Raw genomic sequence first — 18370 nt, forward strand, 5'->3', positions numbered from 1 at the left:
TGGACCTGTACTGGATTAGACCCTGTTGGGAGTGGACCACACACACACAGTCAAGCCTGACACACACACACAGTCAAGCCTGACACACACACACACGACTGACACACACGCCTGACACACACACACACGACTGACACACACGCCTGACACACACACACACAACTGACAGACACGCCTGACACACACACACACGACTGACACACACGCCTGACACACACACACAAGAAATGAGAGGTGAAGAGCCGGGGACGATGAGGTCATGCTTGCTTAAAGGTTCCAGGTGCGAGGAGGTGATGACACGTGAGAGGCGATGACATCAGAGTGACATCATGATGACATCATGACGGTGCAGGGCTACCCTGCGCAGGACATTGAGGAAGACGAGCAGAGCATCATGGTTTCACTTTATACGCTTTATTCTAATTATACTAAGATTGCACTGTTTCTAAGCCTTGTGGGCAGGTTTCTTCTGTAAACCACTTGTGTTTTACGTGAATGAATGTAGTTTGCTATTGCCAAAGTGATACGTGTTGCTTTCAAGAAGGCAAACTAGTACTCTGTGGATTCATACAAAGTGTGGATTTTACTATTGACGCATGCTGCCACCTAGTGGAGATGCATTGCACTTGTCCGTCAGAGTCAACAGCACCATTTCTTCCTTTTGAGAATTTCAACGTTTCAAAAACCGCAACTCTAGAGTTAACGCATAGTGTGTTTTGCTCTGTAAAATGTCACTTAAGCCTATATAATCATCTATTCTTTAATTGTTGAAACAGTTAAGACTCCATTGAGAAATAAAAAAGGTAAATAAATTAAAACATGTTGATTTAACACCTTTCTTTTATTGTCTCAGATGCCAAATTAAAAGCGGTATTAATGTTTCCAGGCAGGCTACGTTGGTGGGGGAGTGTTGTACAAACTGAAATAAGGAGGACCTTCCTACCCAAGAACAACCAGCGCGAAGCCGCAATGCATCCTGGGATATGGCACAGAACAGTTTAACATCCTTTGGTTAACCTCTACACATTCAAATAGCCAACAGCGTTTCTCAGGATTTTCTAAAAATCGAACCAAACAAAAAATACAGGATGCGGTCCAGAAGAAACAATGAGAAAAATATAACCAAATGGCTCCCGCGAGGGCCCCGCTTCAAAAGAGTTGAAACCAGTCACCCTCTTTCACTGGAAGCCGGGCCCTGGCTTCCACTTGCCAATCAGGGCGCACAACACAGGAGTAGACAATAAAACACTGGGACCATATGGGCGGAGCCGACAGATACACCTTCGGTCTCCGTAACACAGCACGCCAGTTGAACAGCCCCACTGAACCGCCATGTTTGATACATTCAACGAGAGAGAGAGAGAGAGAGAGAGAGAGAGAGAGAGAGAGAGAGAGAGAGAGAGAGAGAGAGAGAGAGAGAGAGAGAGAGAGAGAGAGAGAGAGAGAGAGAGAGAGAGAGAGAGAGAGAGAGAGTCTAACTTCATTACTCACTCGGTGTGACTGAGACACATTCATCTATGGCACATCAGTCATCCTCGAGGTTCCCTACACATGCATCACAGGTCAATACATGACACACAACGCCTGACTGCACCAGAGCGAAGGAACGACCGGAACGCTTTCCACAGGCAGGGATGTGGTCACTTTCGATGTTGAAGTTCCTCCTGAAAGAGGACTGTACTTTGGTTTCATCCGACGTGGGTTGCATACTGAGCTGTATACTTTATACTGAGATGTAGGTGGTGAACTGAACCCCAGCGGTCGGGGTATCCCCCACCGCAGAGAGTGGTGGCACAACGATGATGTCACTGCGGAGGCGCAGGAAACGCACCGTTTAAAAGAACGCAGGAGATCAGAGCGTAAGAAGTAACAAAACAAGAGAATCTGTGTCACGCCTCAGAGTGGCCTCTGGTGGCTAACGCCGTTCTGGTAAAGGGAGAAAAACCGCAACAGAAATGAAACTATTTCACTTAGTTTCAGCCGTCACTCGCCCCTTTCTGCCGGGCTACTTTCCAACGTGATCACCAGGAAGTCCGTGCCACACATGACCAATAGCCATCAGCCTGTGTTGTGTCGCCCATGTATGGTGTGGGCAGACCGACCTATCAAGTAGCGATGGACATCTGGCGAAGCCCGTTGTCCACGGGAAAGACAACTTACGTAACCGCTCGTTCTTTCCTCCGTATCCTAGCAACGACCAAAGAATAGCGACAACTAAACACGCCAGGTTTGGTCGCGTGGTGAGACAGACTGAGACGTGTTGGTGCCGGACAGGGTGGCATGGTGAGACAGGATGCCACAGCTGCCTTGCGGTACAGAGGCAAAGAACGAAACCCGCCGGTCTGACCTCAGAGTGCACGAGCGTGAGCAGGGGTTCCTTCGCGTGCACAGACGTACACAAAAGGCACAGATTGGACAACTCACAGGAAAGCCCTCGACCCGATTGAAAAAGAAAATACTTTCGTAACACAGGAGTTGTCCCCGAACTGCTCAATCTAAACCAAACCGAGGAATCGATCCCCACAGTCAATCTAAACTCAAACCAGCCAACCGGAAGCACACGGGCCGGGCGTGGCAGGCCGACGCCCACCGACAGCGGGGTACATCTTTGGCAGGAAGTCCCCCCCCCCCCCCACCCTCCTCCTCCTCCTCCCCTCACCCCTCGAGAGATCAAACCTGGCGGTCCTGTGCTGCCGGCATGCGGGAAAAAAAACGTAACACAACATGCAACAGACGTCCTCGTCGGGGTCTCTGTAACGCCTGGAGCGATGGGGGGGGGGGGGGAACAGTATACAAAATAAAAAATACTCTTTAAATAGTTATATAAACATCGCATGAAAATAGAACCGTATCAAAACATAACCGTGAGTCCACAGTCCCACATGTCCGCCGCGCTCCTTGCCGCCACCCCGCCTCGCTTTCACGTTCCCATGGCGGCCCCGTGTGTCACCATCTCCCCCGAGCTTGTTTACGTCCAAAGGTTCAAAGGGTTGGTCCCGGAGAAGGAGGAGGAGGAGGAGGAGCCGGCAGCTACTGTGACTTGAGGCCCAGGCCGTTGGAGGAGGAGGAGGAGGAGGAAGAGGAGGAGGAGGAGGAGGAGGAGGAGGAGGATGCGGCAGGGAAGGAGGGGTAGGAGTAGGCCTTGCCCAGGACGATGCGGTCCCGCAGCAGCTTGAAGAGCACGTAGTAGTTGCAGAAGAGGATGAGGCCCAGCGAGAGCGTGTGGTTCCAGCGCTCGGAGCGCAGCAGGGAGTAAAGCTGGTACAGCACCACGCTGGACTCGATCCAGATCAGCAGGTTGAGGATCCGGAGGGGTTTGTGGAACAGGAACTAGGGAGGAAAGAGAGAGAGAGAGAGAGAGAGATGTTGCAAAAACATGTTGCAACAAAGGCACGTTTAGAATTATGAACTTGGCTGTCGGCTGCTGTCTCGCTTCCTGTCTGATTCTAGTTTTTACTTTTTGAGATTTAGAGCACGACTTTAACCAAAGCCACTTAGTAACTCGTTCATTTGGCCATTAAGCGGCGGACTGATACCTAGGTTAAATTTCGCTGCTGCTGAGAAAGTAGCCCCTCAAAATGGGATGATTCAGGCGATGCGAGGTTACTTTTATTTCTAACATTACTCTATCAACACAGACATTTACATCTATAGTCTGGCGTTATAATTGATTTACCTCGGGTGTACTGCGCAGTGGGTAAGACTGTTGTATTAGCAGGCTAGCATTGCCCCGTTGCCGTGCGCTAGCCTAGCCCGAGCGAACTCCGCAACTAGGAGGACTGAACGAAATGTGCTGAAAACCGTCTCCAACGATAAAGAAGCGCAGACTCACGTAGAACCTGGAGTGGGAGATGTCCGAGGGCAGCGCCACGTTGTAGGTCCCCACCGCCTTGTACAGGCTGCGGCTGTGTCTCACTAGCACCCCCTGGGGCCAGATGGTGCTCTCTGACCATCTGCTCAGGACGGACGGACGGACGGACGGACAGACGGACACACACACACACACACACACACACACACACACAGCTTGAGTATGGTGTGAAATGCATGATGAAACACTACCAGGTGCACACACACACACACCTTCAAAGATACTATTCCGTCTTGATTTATTGGTGACTTGTTCACTTCGTTTTTTTTCTATAATAGAAGATGACCTTTGCTTTTCTGTAATGTTTTACAGTACAATAGATAAAACACTTTGAACTTGATAATGCTTTTTTTTTAAAAAAAATAAGTGTGCTCAACATGTGTTCCAACAACGGTTATTTTATTATTACCATCATCATCATAATCCCCATTATTATAGTAAATGGCATCAGTGTGGACACGTATTGTCATTACCGTTATCCACGCGTGTGGACGAACCTCATACTATTATTACAACAATATACTGTATATTCCATCTGATGTGCTGTGAGAGAGAAGGGAGGAAGAGGGCGAACGAGAGGGAGAGAGAGAGGGAGGAAGAGCGAGGGACGAGAGGGAGAAAGAGAGATAAAGGGGAAGGAAGAGAGAGGGAGGAGGAGAGGGATATAGAGAGGGAGAAAGAAAGGGAGGGAGGAAGGAAGAGGAGAACTGAGGTGAGGAAAAGGGAGAGAAAAGGGAGAAAGAGACTGAGGGAGAGGGAGGGGTAGAGAGGGAGGAAGAGGGGGAGAACTGAGGTGAGGAAAAGGGAGAGAAAGGGAGAAAGGGAGGGAGGGAGGGAGGAAGAGAAGGAAGGAAGAGAGGGAGGAAGGGAGAGGGGGAGAACTGAGGTGAGGAAAAGGGAGAGAAAAGGGAGAAAGAGACTGAGGGAGAGAGGGAGGGAGGGCGAAGAGAGGGGGGAAGAGGGAGGGAGGAAGAGGGGGAGAACTGAGGTGAGGAAAAGGGAGAGAAAGGGAGAAAGGGAGGGAGGGAGGGAGGAAGAGAAGGAAGGAAGAGAGGGAGGAAGGGAGAGGGGGAGAACTGAGGTGAGGAAAAGGGAGAGAAAAGGGAGAAAGAGACTGAGGGAGAGAGGGAGGGAGGGCGAAGAGAGGGGGGAAGAGAGGGAGGGAGGAAGAGGGGGAGAACTGAGGTGAGGAAAAGGGAGAGAAAGGGAGAAAGGGAGAAAGGGAGGGAGGAAGAGAAGGAAGGAAGAGGGGGAGAAACAGAGGGAGGGAGAGGGGGAGAAACAGAGGGAGAAACAGAGGGAGGGAGAGGAGGAGAAACAGAGGGAGGAAGAGGGGGAGAAACAGAGGGAGGGAGAGGGGGAGAAACAGAGGGAGAAACAGAGGGAGGGAGAGGAGGAGAAACAGAGGGAGGAAGAGGAGGAGAAACAGAGGGAGGGAGAGGGGGAGAAACAGAGGGAGGGAGAGGGGGAGAAACAGAGGGAGGGAGAGGGGGAGGGCCACTCACACGTGCTGCGGTGCGTTGCTGTACGAGCCGTGCTCCAGCTTCTGCCAGCGGCCCAGGTGTGCGGCCGAGCGGTGCAGCAGGTCACAGTAGCTGGGCGGCAGCAGCTGACTCATCAGCATCACGAAGGCGTTGATCCACACCATGATCAGGTGCTCACAGGACCAGCGCATGTCGTAGTACTGCGTGCTCTGCGGGCGGGGGGGGGGGGGGGGGGGGGTTACCGTACAGCTGTCTGGGTTTCTGCTCCGATGAGAACGCAAATTACGCAAATTAACATGATTCAGGGTACAGGATGGGTGTCAAGCACACACGAGTCTAGAAACTGATTTGAATAGGAAATCATTTAAAACAGTGTGCACCTCAGCTACCCATCACCCTACTCGCCCCAAACCTGTTTGGTCACGGAGATAGTCTTGCAAAGATAAACCCATTTGTATGAGATTCAACATTTGTATGTGTACAGTGGCCAGCCGACACGGTGTTGATTTGAAATCGTCAGCAGAACCTTGGTTCTGCTTTCGAAGACTTCCTGTCTTTCGAAGACAGGATGTCTTTGAAACAAACATGTAGTAAGATAAAGTGAAAGGCCCCAGTCACCCCGATTTGAGGGAGTCTTCTCCCAGGTATACGATTATTAATCTAAAATTTGATTTGTGAGCCTAGCGACTTCATGACAGAAGGTTTTTTAGAGCACATTTCAAACTAATCTGTATTGCATTTTAAACCTTGGGTTTGGTTCCGAAACCATATGACGATTTTTTATGATAGACATTGGTGTATGAACCCAGAACCTTTCAACTGGGAGTTGAAACCCTTACCAGTAGATCATCCTCCCAACTGAATATGGAATGAACGTTCATAAACAAATGCTTTTTCATAAAACCCCCATCTCCACGCCACTTCCTCTTTGTCCGCTTTCACAGCTAATCAGTCCCCATCACAGCATCATTACCTCTATTTGTGGTTATTTGACATAGAACTATAGCAGTGCCCCACAGACAGAGTTGGAGGACACGCAAAACGTCCTCAATGGAATTAATGCGATTCTTAAGGGTTGGAGAAAATAAAGAGTGTTGTTGCAATTCAACACAAACTTTGCAGAAGCTCAGATATTAAATCCGGAACGAGCTCCCTGCCGAGGTCAGGACTGCAGAGTCGCAGAGCAGCCAAGCACTTACAATTGCGAGGTTAACCCATTCTCTATATATGTATACAACACAGATCGCTGGGATAAGATGCTACACAACACAATTACTATTTTTAGGTGCCAGGACGTACGACCATACATAAGCGCGTCATTAAGTGAAAGGACGTACAACATACAATAAGTGTGTACATTAAGCGCCAGGACGTACAACATACAATAAGTGTGTACATTAAGGGCCAGGATGTACGACATATAATAAGTGCGTAAGAGGGGTGAATTTAGGAGAGTAAGGGAGGATCGGGGGCGTGGGGGAGGAAAGGGGGGAGGCTATGGTGGGAGTCCAGGTGAACTCTGAACAAGTGAGTCTTGAGTCTCTATGGGAAGCTGATGAGCAACTATGCAGTGCTGACTTTAAGCAGTCCTGTCCTTAGTGCTAGGACGCACAAACATACAATAAGTGAGTACATTAAGTGCCAGGAGGCACAACCTACAATAAGGCTACGTTTACATGATGACGGTCTGAACAGAAGACGCAAAAGTGGCGTCGCGTCTTCACTTTTTATTCCGCGTTTAGACGAGCGTTTTCGGGAGGAAATCTGCGTGCGTACGGCGACGCAAAAGTGTGTGGATTTCGATTGGGTATGCATGTCAGGCGGCTAGGTGGTGCTGTGATGCACCATCACACAACACCACCATGTCTGAGCGCATGTGTAGAATCTTCCTTCTTCTCTTATCTGCGCTGCGAAAACCAAAACAGAATTACAGATCCTTCTCTGTTCAGTAATACTATCTGTACATATCCTGTACATTTCGTGGAAAGACTCCTGTGAGTTTATTAGAGCTGCCAGAGCAGCTTGTCGGTCCGACGCATGGAAATATTCCAACATGTTTGTTTATTTCCCTGTACTGGTGCATGTATGTGACGTAAACGCGTACGCGACGTGAGCAGATCTGAGCAGAGTTTTGCGTCTTGGCAGTGTAGACGGAAACGCTACGGCGGAGCGTATTCAAGTTTTCCACTGGAGGGCGGTTTCAGATTTCTGCGTTTTTAAGCCCCAAAAACGCCGACACCGTCTAAACGAAAGGCGCTTCCGATAAAATATTTTGTCGTTTTTACCCGCTAGCTTCCTCGTGTAAGCGGGGCCTAAGTATGTACATTAAGTGCCAGGACGTACAAACATAAAATAAGTGAGTACATTAAGGGCCAGGAGGCACAACCTATAATAAGTGCGCACATTAAATGCCAGGATGCACAAACCAACAATAAGTGCGGCCGTACGCTGCCCGTACCTTGACGAAGCAGAGCGGCAGGAAGGCAACGTAGTAGGCGCTGAACAGCGAGTTGAACAGCACCTCCTTGATGCGCCGGTTGAAGTCACTCTTCAGCTCCTCCACCTCGCCGCGGATCAGCTCCGGTGTGTGCGTGTGTGTGGGGGGGGGGCAGGTGTGTGTGGGCGCCAGCGGCGGGCTGGTGAACTGCTCGCGGAGGTTCTCCCGCAGCAGGAAGAGGAAGTCCCGCGGCCGGAAGAACGGCGCCTCGGCCACCAGGTCGCCCTGCTGCCCCTGGTCGCCGTGGTAACCGCAGACGGAGGCGGCGGCGTGGCTCCTCGCCGCCCCCTCCTGGTGGAAGCAGCAGAGCGGGATGTACACGCCGAAGCTGAGAGAGAGAGAGACACAGAGAGAAAGAGAGAGAGAAAAAAAAAAAAAATATATATATATATAGACCAGAGTGGAACACAGAGAATGAGAGGGAGAGAGTGAAAGATATAGACAGAGACAGAGAGAAACAGAGACAGATACAGAGAGTAACAGAGAGAAAGCCGGGGACAGACATGGATACAGCGAAGAGACATGGAGAGAGAGGGACAGAGAGACAGTGAAGGATACAGAGAGAGTTATGGATAGAAAGACAGGCAGCGGGGGTAGAAAATAACAAAAACAAGATGAGAATGTCGATTTATGTTATCATGTAGCACTACTCTGTGTGGTTGGTCTAGTGTGCGTTTGGTCTAGTGTGCGTTTGGTCTAGTGTGCGTTTGGTCTAGTGTGCGTTTGGTCTAGTGTGCGTTTGGTCTAGTGTGCGTTTGGTCTAGTGTGTGTTTGGTCTAGTGTGCGTTTGGTCTAGTGTGCGTTTGGTCGAGTGCGTGTTTGGTCGAGTGTGCGTTTGGTCTAGTGTGCGTTTGGTCGAGTGTAGTGTGCGTTTGGTCTAGTGTGCGTTTGGTCTAGTGTGCGTTTGGTCTAGTGTGCGTTTGGTCTAGTGTGCGTTTGGTCTAGTGTGCGTTTGGCCTAGTGTGCGTTTGGTCTAGTGTGCGTTTGGTCTAGTGTGCGTTTGGTCTAGTGTGCGTTTGGTCTAGTGTGCGTTTGGTCTAGTGTGTGTTTGGTCTAGTGTGCGTTTGGTGGAGTGTAGTGTGCGTTTGGTCTAGTGTGCGTTTGGTCTAATGTGCGTTTGGTCTAGTGTGCGTTTGGTCGAGTGTAGTGTGCGTTTGGTCTAGTGTGTGTTTGGTCTAGTGTGCGTTTGGTCTAGTGTGCGTTTGGTCTAGTGTGCGTTTGGTGGAGTGTAGTGTGCGTTTGGTCTAGTGTGCGTTTGGTCTAGTGTGCGTTTGGTCTAGTGTGCGTTTGGTCTAGTGTGCGTTTGGTCTAGTGTGCGTCTGGTCGAGTGTGCGTTTGGTCTAGTGTAGTGTGCATGTGCCCGTCCTACTCACGGGTATCCCAGGAAGAGCAGGTTGAGGACAGAGTGGTTCCTGCAGAGGTTGACCAGGGTCCAGCAGAGCACCCAGCCACACAGCGTCAGCAGGCAGAGACGGGCTGTGATCAGCAGGCCCGACCGCACCAGAGAACTGCCCCCTCTCTGAGACACCTGGACAGACAGACAGACAGACAGACAGACAGACAGACGCTTTAGCCATCCCCTAGTTCAGGGGGGCCCAAATTCTTCCCAGTGGAGGGCCAAAATGTAATCGTGGTGAGGCTCGTGGGCCAAAATTTAAATTTTTCTGTATATTTAGTCAAATATGTGGGAGGCGGCTGAACAGGATAGGAGCTCAACAGCGCCACCCTACCATCAATGTATCACAATGTTATTCTAGGGTCAGGAATGGAAGGGCATCAATAAATAATATTCAATGAGAGCGAGCGCAGATTCCGAGCGCTGATGGCGGAAAACAATAATATATACAGTGGGTAAGGCACGGGCCAAGTTTGGCCCACGGGCCCCAAATCGGGTTAATCTAGTTAATACGAGATTCTCACAATATATATATATACAGGGTACGATTTGTGAAAAAACCAGAGGGGGGGATAATTTTGAGAAACATTTTAAAATGTTTCAAAATGAAGACGGACCCTGTGTATTTTTGTTGTTAATTATTACGATGTAATGGTGAAAATACTTTGGGTGGGGGGGATAATTTTGATCCCCACCGAGGATAAAAATAATTCAGCAGAGGGTAGGACGTCTAAACCAGAGGGGGGGATAATCCCCACCATCCCCACCGGCAAATCGCACCCTGGATATATATATCTGAGACTGGGAGAAAGGGAAAATCTAACACAACAAAAATTATTTTGATCGGCAGTTACAGTATAAAAGATAGCAACTGTGCGAAGTGTTAGTGCCGGATGGCACCAAAGTTGAACTACTTTGCTTAACTTTATGCAAAATAGCGTGTTGTGTTTTGTAATGCAACATTCACACCACACTGGTCAGAACTGGCAGAAATGTTGAATTTTGTTTCCTTTTTAAAGAAGCTCTTCCAACTGTTACGCTCCCATGTGCAGCCGTAGAGAGGGAGCAGTGAGTGGTGGAGCCATGATAACGCTTTGTACGGGAATGTGATCGGCATAACCCTGTTAGTCTAAGTGGCCATATACCGAAGCAGGCGAAGTCCACCAGAAGAACTTGTTCAGCTAGAGCATTTCACTCACTAAGGGCTGACGCATTTGTAACTCTGCACCAAATATAGGACATGGAACTAAATCATACCTTTGAAATCGTGCCTACATCCCATTCGACAGTCATCAGCGATGAACAATCAGAACGGTTGGCGACCAAAATAGCTTCTGCTCTGTTCTTAGCGCTTCCTCGTCGTTGCTTGCTGTGCACTCATCCCCGCAGTCTTCCCACAACTTCCTCTTTCTCTTCTGACGCAGCTACACTGTCCCCTTCTCAGTTTAATTACGCCTTGTTTGCTGTCGTGTGTCGTTGGATTGAGAAGGAGGATGACGATGAATGAACAATACTAACTGAATATTTGGCCATATTAGATTTAGCAGCTATGCTAATACGCTTTTATCCCCATCAACATAGCAGGGAGTTAAGAGAACCACCAGGGCACACAATCCATACTGTCGTAACTACTCCAAATGCAGAGTATATATCCTCGATTTTCATTAAGATTTTGCGTTTCATAATGTTTTGTTAATGGTTGATACACGCTGCTTTACAATCCATCAAGACCAACACCTTACGCAACCTGAACAGTTTCAAACCCATAGCAAATGTGCTCAGGAACTAACCGGCCTCTCAGTGACTGACACACACACTGAAATACACACACACACACACACACACACACACACACACACACACACACACACACACACACACTAGAATTGTACTTATTCTAATTACAGTGGACCTTCCCCTTACACATTTCATGACCTCTTGCCCTCTTATTTCCTCTTAGCCTTTCATATCTAAGAACCACAAGATGGAACTCCCCCATGGATGGATGTAGAATGGTTAAGGGCTTCTTGAGCGGGTTAGGGCAGTATGCTGATTTGTTCACTGCCATGTCAACAGGACTCATTAAACGTCTTGTTTGAATTTTTCGCGTTGGTCTCCGACCAAACTACCATGGGATGCCCCGAATCCGTAAGAGGCCATGTTAACGCCTTAAACGTTATAGAAATACATTATGTACACTAGGAACATGAATATGTTAATGTTAAATTAGCTGTATCCGTTTATTCCACTCCTACCTCAGACACGACGGTCCAGACCAGTCTCCGGGCCAACATGACGGTGATGAAGGTGGCCAGGTGGTAGTCCATCAGGTGGAAGTTCTGGAAGCAGAACAAAGCAAAAGGTTTCAACACTACAACAGCCTGGGAATGTTTCACTCATCCCTGAATTTGAAACGGAAACTAGCAGAATCATTTCCCCCGAGTGACTCAAACTGGAGTCACTCCAGTCCACTCCACTACAGAACATCAGGGACAAAAGAAAATGAACTCATTTTCCATTGTCAAGGGGAGAGGGTGAACAACATTTACATCCCTTCCTGAAAGTTGGTCCCCTTTAGGGTTTGAGTTTCTTTAGGGTAGATTATCTTTGTAACAAAACAAGAAACATGGTGAAACTCCACTCCTTTCAGTTCGGAAATATCCTGTCCAGGCTCTGAGCCGCCACCCCCCAGAAAGTCTGCTATAACATATTTGGACTGCTGTGCCAGAGATAAATTTATAACATACACTACTAGATTATTACAGGAACTAGCTCTTAGTACAGATAAACATTGGTCATCAAAAACGACATCTTACCCAACCTCCTAGCCACGAGTAAAGACATATTCAGTGTTTCCCCAAACACTGCCACCGCCTTAACAATAATAGGGCCCCGCCTTGACTACCAATTTATAAAAAAATAAATGCTAATAATACTAATATAATATATATTTTTTATTATTATTATTTCTTTTATATAATTCATTTTTAATTATTATGCATTAACAAAGTACAAAACTCCCGTAGGGAAAGAAAACATACTTCCATCAGGTACAAAAAATAAAGATAAATAATGCATCGGTGATACTGTTGAAAACAATAGTCGCTCGAACTGAAACCCTCACCGAAGACCCGAACCCCACGCCCTTTGACCACCTTGACTAAGACATTTTCTTGGGGAAACACTGATATTGTAACAGACACAAGCGCAAAGTAAAATCCTACAAGTTAAGACCTCTTGCTCAAGACACTGGCTACAAGCACAGACCCATTTAAGATATGGTCATCAGGCATGGTAGCCAGCAACACCCCACTTTCCTTTTTGATTCTCATCTCAAGACAAACTGCATGTCGGCGGACATGTCAAATCCTCTAACGCATTCAGCACATTTAACTCCAAGTAACTAAAGAGGAACTTGTACTATTTATGTCATTGACACACCAAGCTCCTCTGATGTGAGGGAGTGGATATTTGTTTCATGATACATGTCATCAATGGGCAGGTATGGGTTAGACTTAGACATCTTGCACCACAACACCACCTGAGTTATTGCATTTGTCGTTTCTTGTTGGCTCTTGTTGGAACCCCCGATCCAAGAACAGGCAAGTGACATCACTGGCGACCGACCAGTCAGAATCAGCCATTACAAGAACGTCTGTCTGCGTACTTGCAGCTACTGGTTCAAGTGTCTGACTGATCATGATAATGTTTCTGTTTCTGATTGTATCGTTGCGCGATTGCTCGTGCTTGTCTGTGTCATTACTAAATTAGCAGCAATCTACATTTTGAGTATGCACTGTCACCTTCTAATTTATTATTCTGTTAGTTAGTCTGTTCTAGCGTGTTGCGGTGACTGCGACTGGATGCCTGGACTCTCACCATGGTTAACCGACCAGCTCCCCATCACCGATTTAAAATCTTTTGCCTGTATATATGTATGCATGTGTGTCAGTCAATTATGGCACCCATTGCACTGCTGTCCATTTTTCTTGCTCTCTGGTGGGCTAGGGTCAGGGGAGTGTCATCAACACACGGCCTGTTAAGCCCTTAAAAGACTGTACCGGTGATTAAGGGCTATACAAATAAAGTTGAATTGAAGTGAGTTAACAAGTGTGTCGTTGTGCGTACCAGCGAGGTGGAAGCAGCGGGGTGGCTGTAGGGGTACCACCACACCGTGCGGTAGATGTTCATGTACTGGACGAACAGCGCCACCAGCAGGTAGAGGAAGAGCAGGAACTCAAACACCAGGCTGCTGTCCAACGGCAGCTCGGGGATCTTGGAGTGACGCACCGGCTCCGGGGTGATGAGCGCGGAGAGAGGCGGAGCCGACAGTCCCACCGAGTTACTGCTCCTGGGGACAGATGGACTGACTTACTGCGCATAGGGATGGCCAGACGGACAGAATGAGTTACTGCTCCTGGGGACAGATGGACTGACTTACTGCGCATAGGGATGGCCAGACAGACAGAATGAGTTACTGCTCCTGGGGACAAACGGGGTGAGTTACTGCGCAAAGGGACGGACAGTCGGACTGAGTTACTGTTCCTAGAGACAGACAGAGGTACTGCTCCTGAGGACAGACTGACTGATCTACTCTTCCTGGGAACAGACAGACTGATCTACTCTTCCTGGGAACAGACAGACTGATCTACTCTTCCTGGGATCTACTCTTCCTGAGAACAGACAGATAGACTCAGAGATACTGCATACAGACAGATAGAACTGTGTGTACAGTAGAGACATGTAGCTAGAGACAGACGGAACTGCGTGTACAGTAATGTATCGTCTAATAGTCCAACTAGATAAGGGTGGAATCACCGGACGTACTGCAAGCCCTTCAATACAAATTAAATGCGAGTCGAATAGACTTTGCATTTACATAGAACTTTCCAAGACACTTCTATCAGTCGATGCCCCACACATACACACACACACACACACACACACACACACACACACACACACACACACACACACACACACACACACACACACCTATCGGTTAAGGGATCAGGGGTCTTGCTGATCGACACCGTGGCACAGAGGCCAGTGAGATTGAACCAGCCCCAACTTGCAGTTGGGTGCTTGAGAGATATATGGTCCATGTGACAGACAGCTAAACTAGGTCATGGCTCTGCTGCAGTTGGCATGTTGGTTTTACTCCGCAAACATGGGTTGTACACGTCATTCACATGGGCTTTTTTACCAGTGCGTGTGTGAGTGTGTTTGATTGTGTGTATGACGCGTCTACGAGTGTGTGGGAGTGTGTATGGGCGTGTATGATGCGACTACGATTGTGTATGATGTGTGTACCAGTGCATGTGTGAGTGTGTTTGATTGTGTGTATGACGGGTCTATGAGTGTGTGGGAGTGTGTATGGGCGTGTATGATGCGACTACGATTGTGTATGATGTGTGTACCAGTGCGTGTGTTTAATTGTGTACGATGTGTCAACGAGTGTGTGTGGGAGTGTGTATGATGTGTCTTAAGAGTGCGTGTGTGTGTTTATGATGGTGCATTATCTGGCGAGTGTGTACGATGCGTCTGTGAGTATGTGTATGATTTTGTGTGAGTGAGTGTGTGTGAGTGTGTGTGAGCGGGTATGAGCGCGTATCAGAGTGTGCATGAGTGTGTGTATGAGGTTGTATCAGTGTGTGTATGAGCGTGTCTGAATATGTGTATGAGGGTGTGAGAGTGAGTATCAGTGTGTGTATGAGTGTGTATCAGTGTGTGTTTGAGTGTGTGTATCAGAGTGTGCATGAATGTGTATGAGTGTGTGTACGAGTGTGTATCAGTGTGTGTATCAGAGTGTGTATCAGTGTGTATCAGTGTGTGTATCAGAGTGTGTATCAGCGTGTATCAGTGTGTGTATCGGAGTGCGTGTATCAGAGTGTGTATCAGTGTGTGTATCAGAGTGTGTATCAGTGTGTGTATCAGTGTGTGTATCAGAGTGTGTATCAGCGTGTGTCAGTGTGTGTATCAGCGTGTGTCAGTGTGTGTATCAGAGTGCGTGTATCAGTGTGTATCAGTGTGTGTATCAGTGTGTGTATCGGAGTGTGTATCAGTGTGTATCAGTGTGTGTATCAGAGTGTGTATCAGTGTGTGTATCAGAGTGTGTATCAGCGTGTATCAGTGTGTGTATCGGAGTGCGTGTATCAGAGTGTGTATCAGTGTGTGTATCAGAGTGTGTATCAGTGTGTGTATCAGAGTGTGTATCAGCGTGTGTCAGTGTGTGTATCAGCGTGTGTCAGTGTGTGTATCAGAGTGCGTGTATCAGTGTGTATCAGTGTGTATCAGTGTGTGTATCGGAGTGTGTATCAGTGTGTATCAGTGTGTGTATCAGAGTGTGTATCAGCGTGTATCAGTGTGTGTATCGGAGTGCGTGTATCAGAGTTTGTATCAGTGTGTGTATCAGAGTGTGTATCAGTGTGTGTATCAGAGTGTGTATCAGCGTGTGTCAGTGTGTGTATCAGCGTGTGTCAGCGTGTGTATCAGAGTGCGTGTATCAGTGTGCATCAGTGTGTGTATCAGTGTGTGTATCGGAGTGCGTGTGACCCACCTGTTCCTGAAGCCCGTGCCGTTGCTGAGGTTCCCCCCGACCAGGGTCTGCAGGGACGGCAGAGCAGAGCGACTCAGCTGCTGTCTGCTGGGGCCCCTGCGCCCCCCCGGCATGGTCCCCGGTTACCCCGGCAACCACCAGCCAACAGTCCCTCCCCCCCCCTCCTCCTCCTCCCTGGTGCTCCTCCTCCTCAATGGTCGACCGTATACAACAGGGTCCCTGAGAGAGAGAGAGAAAACATCTTTAACACAAACAGGAAATGGAGCTTTGCAGATGTTAGAGGGAGCCATACAATGATCACAGCTATTATTTTGGTCTTAGACAAAACAGCTGAAGAAACCCACTCGTTTTGCTATTAGATATGAGTATTTAAGTTAAATGATGCCGCATAAAGGATGGCGCCACAATAGAACATATAGGCACATATCTAAAACAGAATAGCATAACCCACGTGGTGGCTTAACTATTACACTTCGACTGCATCAAGTGTGCCCCCAAGGATGATTAACTGGGCGTTCAACTCAAGAGTGAAAATAGGAACTGACAACGTGAGACTGCAGAAGGCGTTTCCCGACATGGAAGAAGTCAGCAAATTAAACCAGCAGCCTTCCACCAAGTGTCCCATCCAAAAAACACTTCGGACTCAAGCGTTGTTGTGAGGCTGTGTGCCTGATCGTTCCGCGTCTCCTGCACAGAAGCGTGCAACGACACGCGTCCACTCACCTGCAATGGACCCTACCTGTAGTGAACCTGGAGAGCATGCAGTGCTGTGCATGTAGACATCTGGTGGAAACTTGGATGGCACAACTTGTACTTGAGATCAGCTCAGCTCACTAGTGGAGCACTCGGGGTGTGCAGTGGCCTGCACAATCAAGCCACCACTAGTTGGTTTTTTGGGGTTGGGAGATCGCATGTTAAAAGTGAATATGCCTTGACTTACACCGTCTCAACAACATGCGGGTGGTGCACCAGTCGAAGATGCATCAGTCACTTGAGGTACTTCCAGCAGCCGTACGAGTCCAAATGGAGAACATTCCGGTCGCCTTTCGCTTCTTTAAATTGTCTCAAAACTCGCAATTACGTCCCGGTGGGCGTTGATAAACTCCCGACGCCGCGGCTTGTATTCCGATCACGGGAGAAACGGTATTAAAGTTATACTTGTGTCAAGAGTGAGCAACAGTGTTACACCGCACAGAGACCGACGTGGCAAACCTGTACCTACCTCCGCTCGCACGTCATCAGCGCGCGACGTCGTGTGTTTACTGCACAGTCGCAGTTTCTTCCTGCGAGGCGGTGTAGTCATGTCTATGGTGGGGGTCCCCTGGTCCAAGTGCATCATCACGGACCGTGTGTAGGGGTCCCCTGGTCCTAGTACATCATCACGGACCGTGGTTGGAGGTCTTTACTGGGCTGGTCTGACTGATGGCTTTTGAAAGGATTAGATTGATGACTGCCTTTTTGATTGACACCCATTTATTTTTATGTTTTATTGTTTAATGAGTAAACGATGCTGTAGGCTACAACGGTTCGTTTGTAGTTACATGAATAAGGCCCGTCTATACATGAGCTCGATAACACATCGTTTATATTTATTACATTTAATGGTACACTGGTCATGGTATGGATAATTTTTTTCAATATTAAATGTATGTCTAAGTTTCCATTTTTGATGCTAATCTATTTAAATTAATTGTATAATACATACAATACAAAGTTGTAGTGGTGGTTTATATGTGCCGTCAAGCATTTGTCTTAAAAAGTCCAGGCACGACCTGAATTTAATATACTGTTCTGCCACAAGGGGATGATCTATGCGTCTATGTAGACCAGCACACCACGAAGGCTACAGGTAGACTGGGCATGGGGAATCGAACCCAGTGGATTCTAACACCCTAACCACTACACTACATTATAATTAGGAAAAGCTAAGAAGAACTGTAGGTTGTTTAAACTTGAAACATCACAATATGTAGAATGTATATCCCAAGACGTGATATTGCTTTATTTGTAACAACCCCAAATAATTAACAATACCATTTTGCTGTTAACACAACTTTTGGGTATATATATCCCTATAGTGTAATGTACACACACAATAAACAGTTTAATAGAACTATTGCCTTTCCTTCACTTTCATTTGTTACACACTCAGGCTATTCAAGACAACCGAGTTAAAAATAAATATAAACAGATTGTATAAAATGAATTCAACATAGTTACAATGGCTGTGTCCTGCATGGACATGGTTAAAACAATTATCTTGCATTATCACAACACATACCAATATGAAAGTTAAAAAGTTAAAAAATATATTTTTAATAAAAAAGCCTACGTTTTCAAAACTGGACTGAACCACCAGGAGGCACTACAAACAAATCAAGAAATTAAGTAAAAACTGAAAAGCACTTATTTTTGAGGATACTAGAAAATGTAACATGCCATATACATAAAACACACACATGCACACAAATATATATATATATATATATATATATATATATATATATATATATATATATATATATATATATATATATATATATATATATATATATATATATAT

At 47.3% G+C, this 18370-nt stretch overlaps 1 protein-coding gene across 2 annotated transcripts; it reads right to left on the reverse strand.

Annotated features, from left to right (window-relative positions):
- Positions 1-16: 16 nt before the first annotated feature.
- tmem39a (transmembrane protein 39A) lies at positions 17-15949 on the reverse strand. Of its 2 annotated transcripts, none has more exons than XM_079737395.1 (8): positions 15808-15949; positions 13377-13593; positions 11504-11587; positions 9226-9380; positions 7814-8180; positions 5377-5564; positions 3833-3953; positions 17-3330 (listed from the first exon to the last, which is right to left on the reverse strand). In XM_079737395.1, the coding sequence occupies exons 1-8, from the start codon at positions 15918-15920 to the stop codon at positions 3031-3033; spliced, it is 1545 nt and encodes a 514-aa protein (XP_079593521.1). In that variant the 5' UTR covers positions 15921-15949; the 3' UTR covers positions 17-3030. The 2 variants fall into 2 exon arrangements, with proteins under 2 accessions (XP_079593521.1, XP_079593520.1); XM_079737394.1 differs by having other exon boundaries at positions 13377-13599; positions 15808-15927.
- Between the last annotated feature and the right edge of the window lie 2421 nt (positions 15950-18370).

This window comes from Pollachius pollachius (assembly GCF_949987615.1).
Source record: "Pollachius pollachius genome assembly, chromosome: 5".
In the NCBI taxonomy this organism is placed as follows: Eukaryota; Metazoa; Chordata; class Actinopteri; order Gadiformes; family Gadidae; genus Pollachius; species Pollachius pollachius.

Excerpts from the sequence above, each read along its gene's own strand:
- tmem39a (XM_079737394.1), bottom strand. The coding sequence starts at position 15,920 with ATGCCGGGGGGGCGCAGGGGCCCCAGCAGACAGCAGCTGAGTCGCTCT. Across the intron at positions 9,381-11,503 it reads TCTGGACCGTCGTGTCTGAG|GTGTCTCAGAGAGGGGGCAG; the intron begins GTAGGAGTGGAA and ends CTGTCTGTCCAG. Across the intron at positions 3,954-5,376 it reads AGCAACGCACCGCAGCACGT|ATGGTCAGAGAGCACCATCT; the intron begins GTGAGTGGCCCT and ends CGTCCTGAGCAG.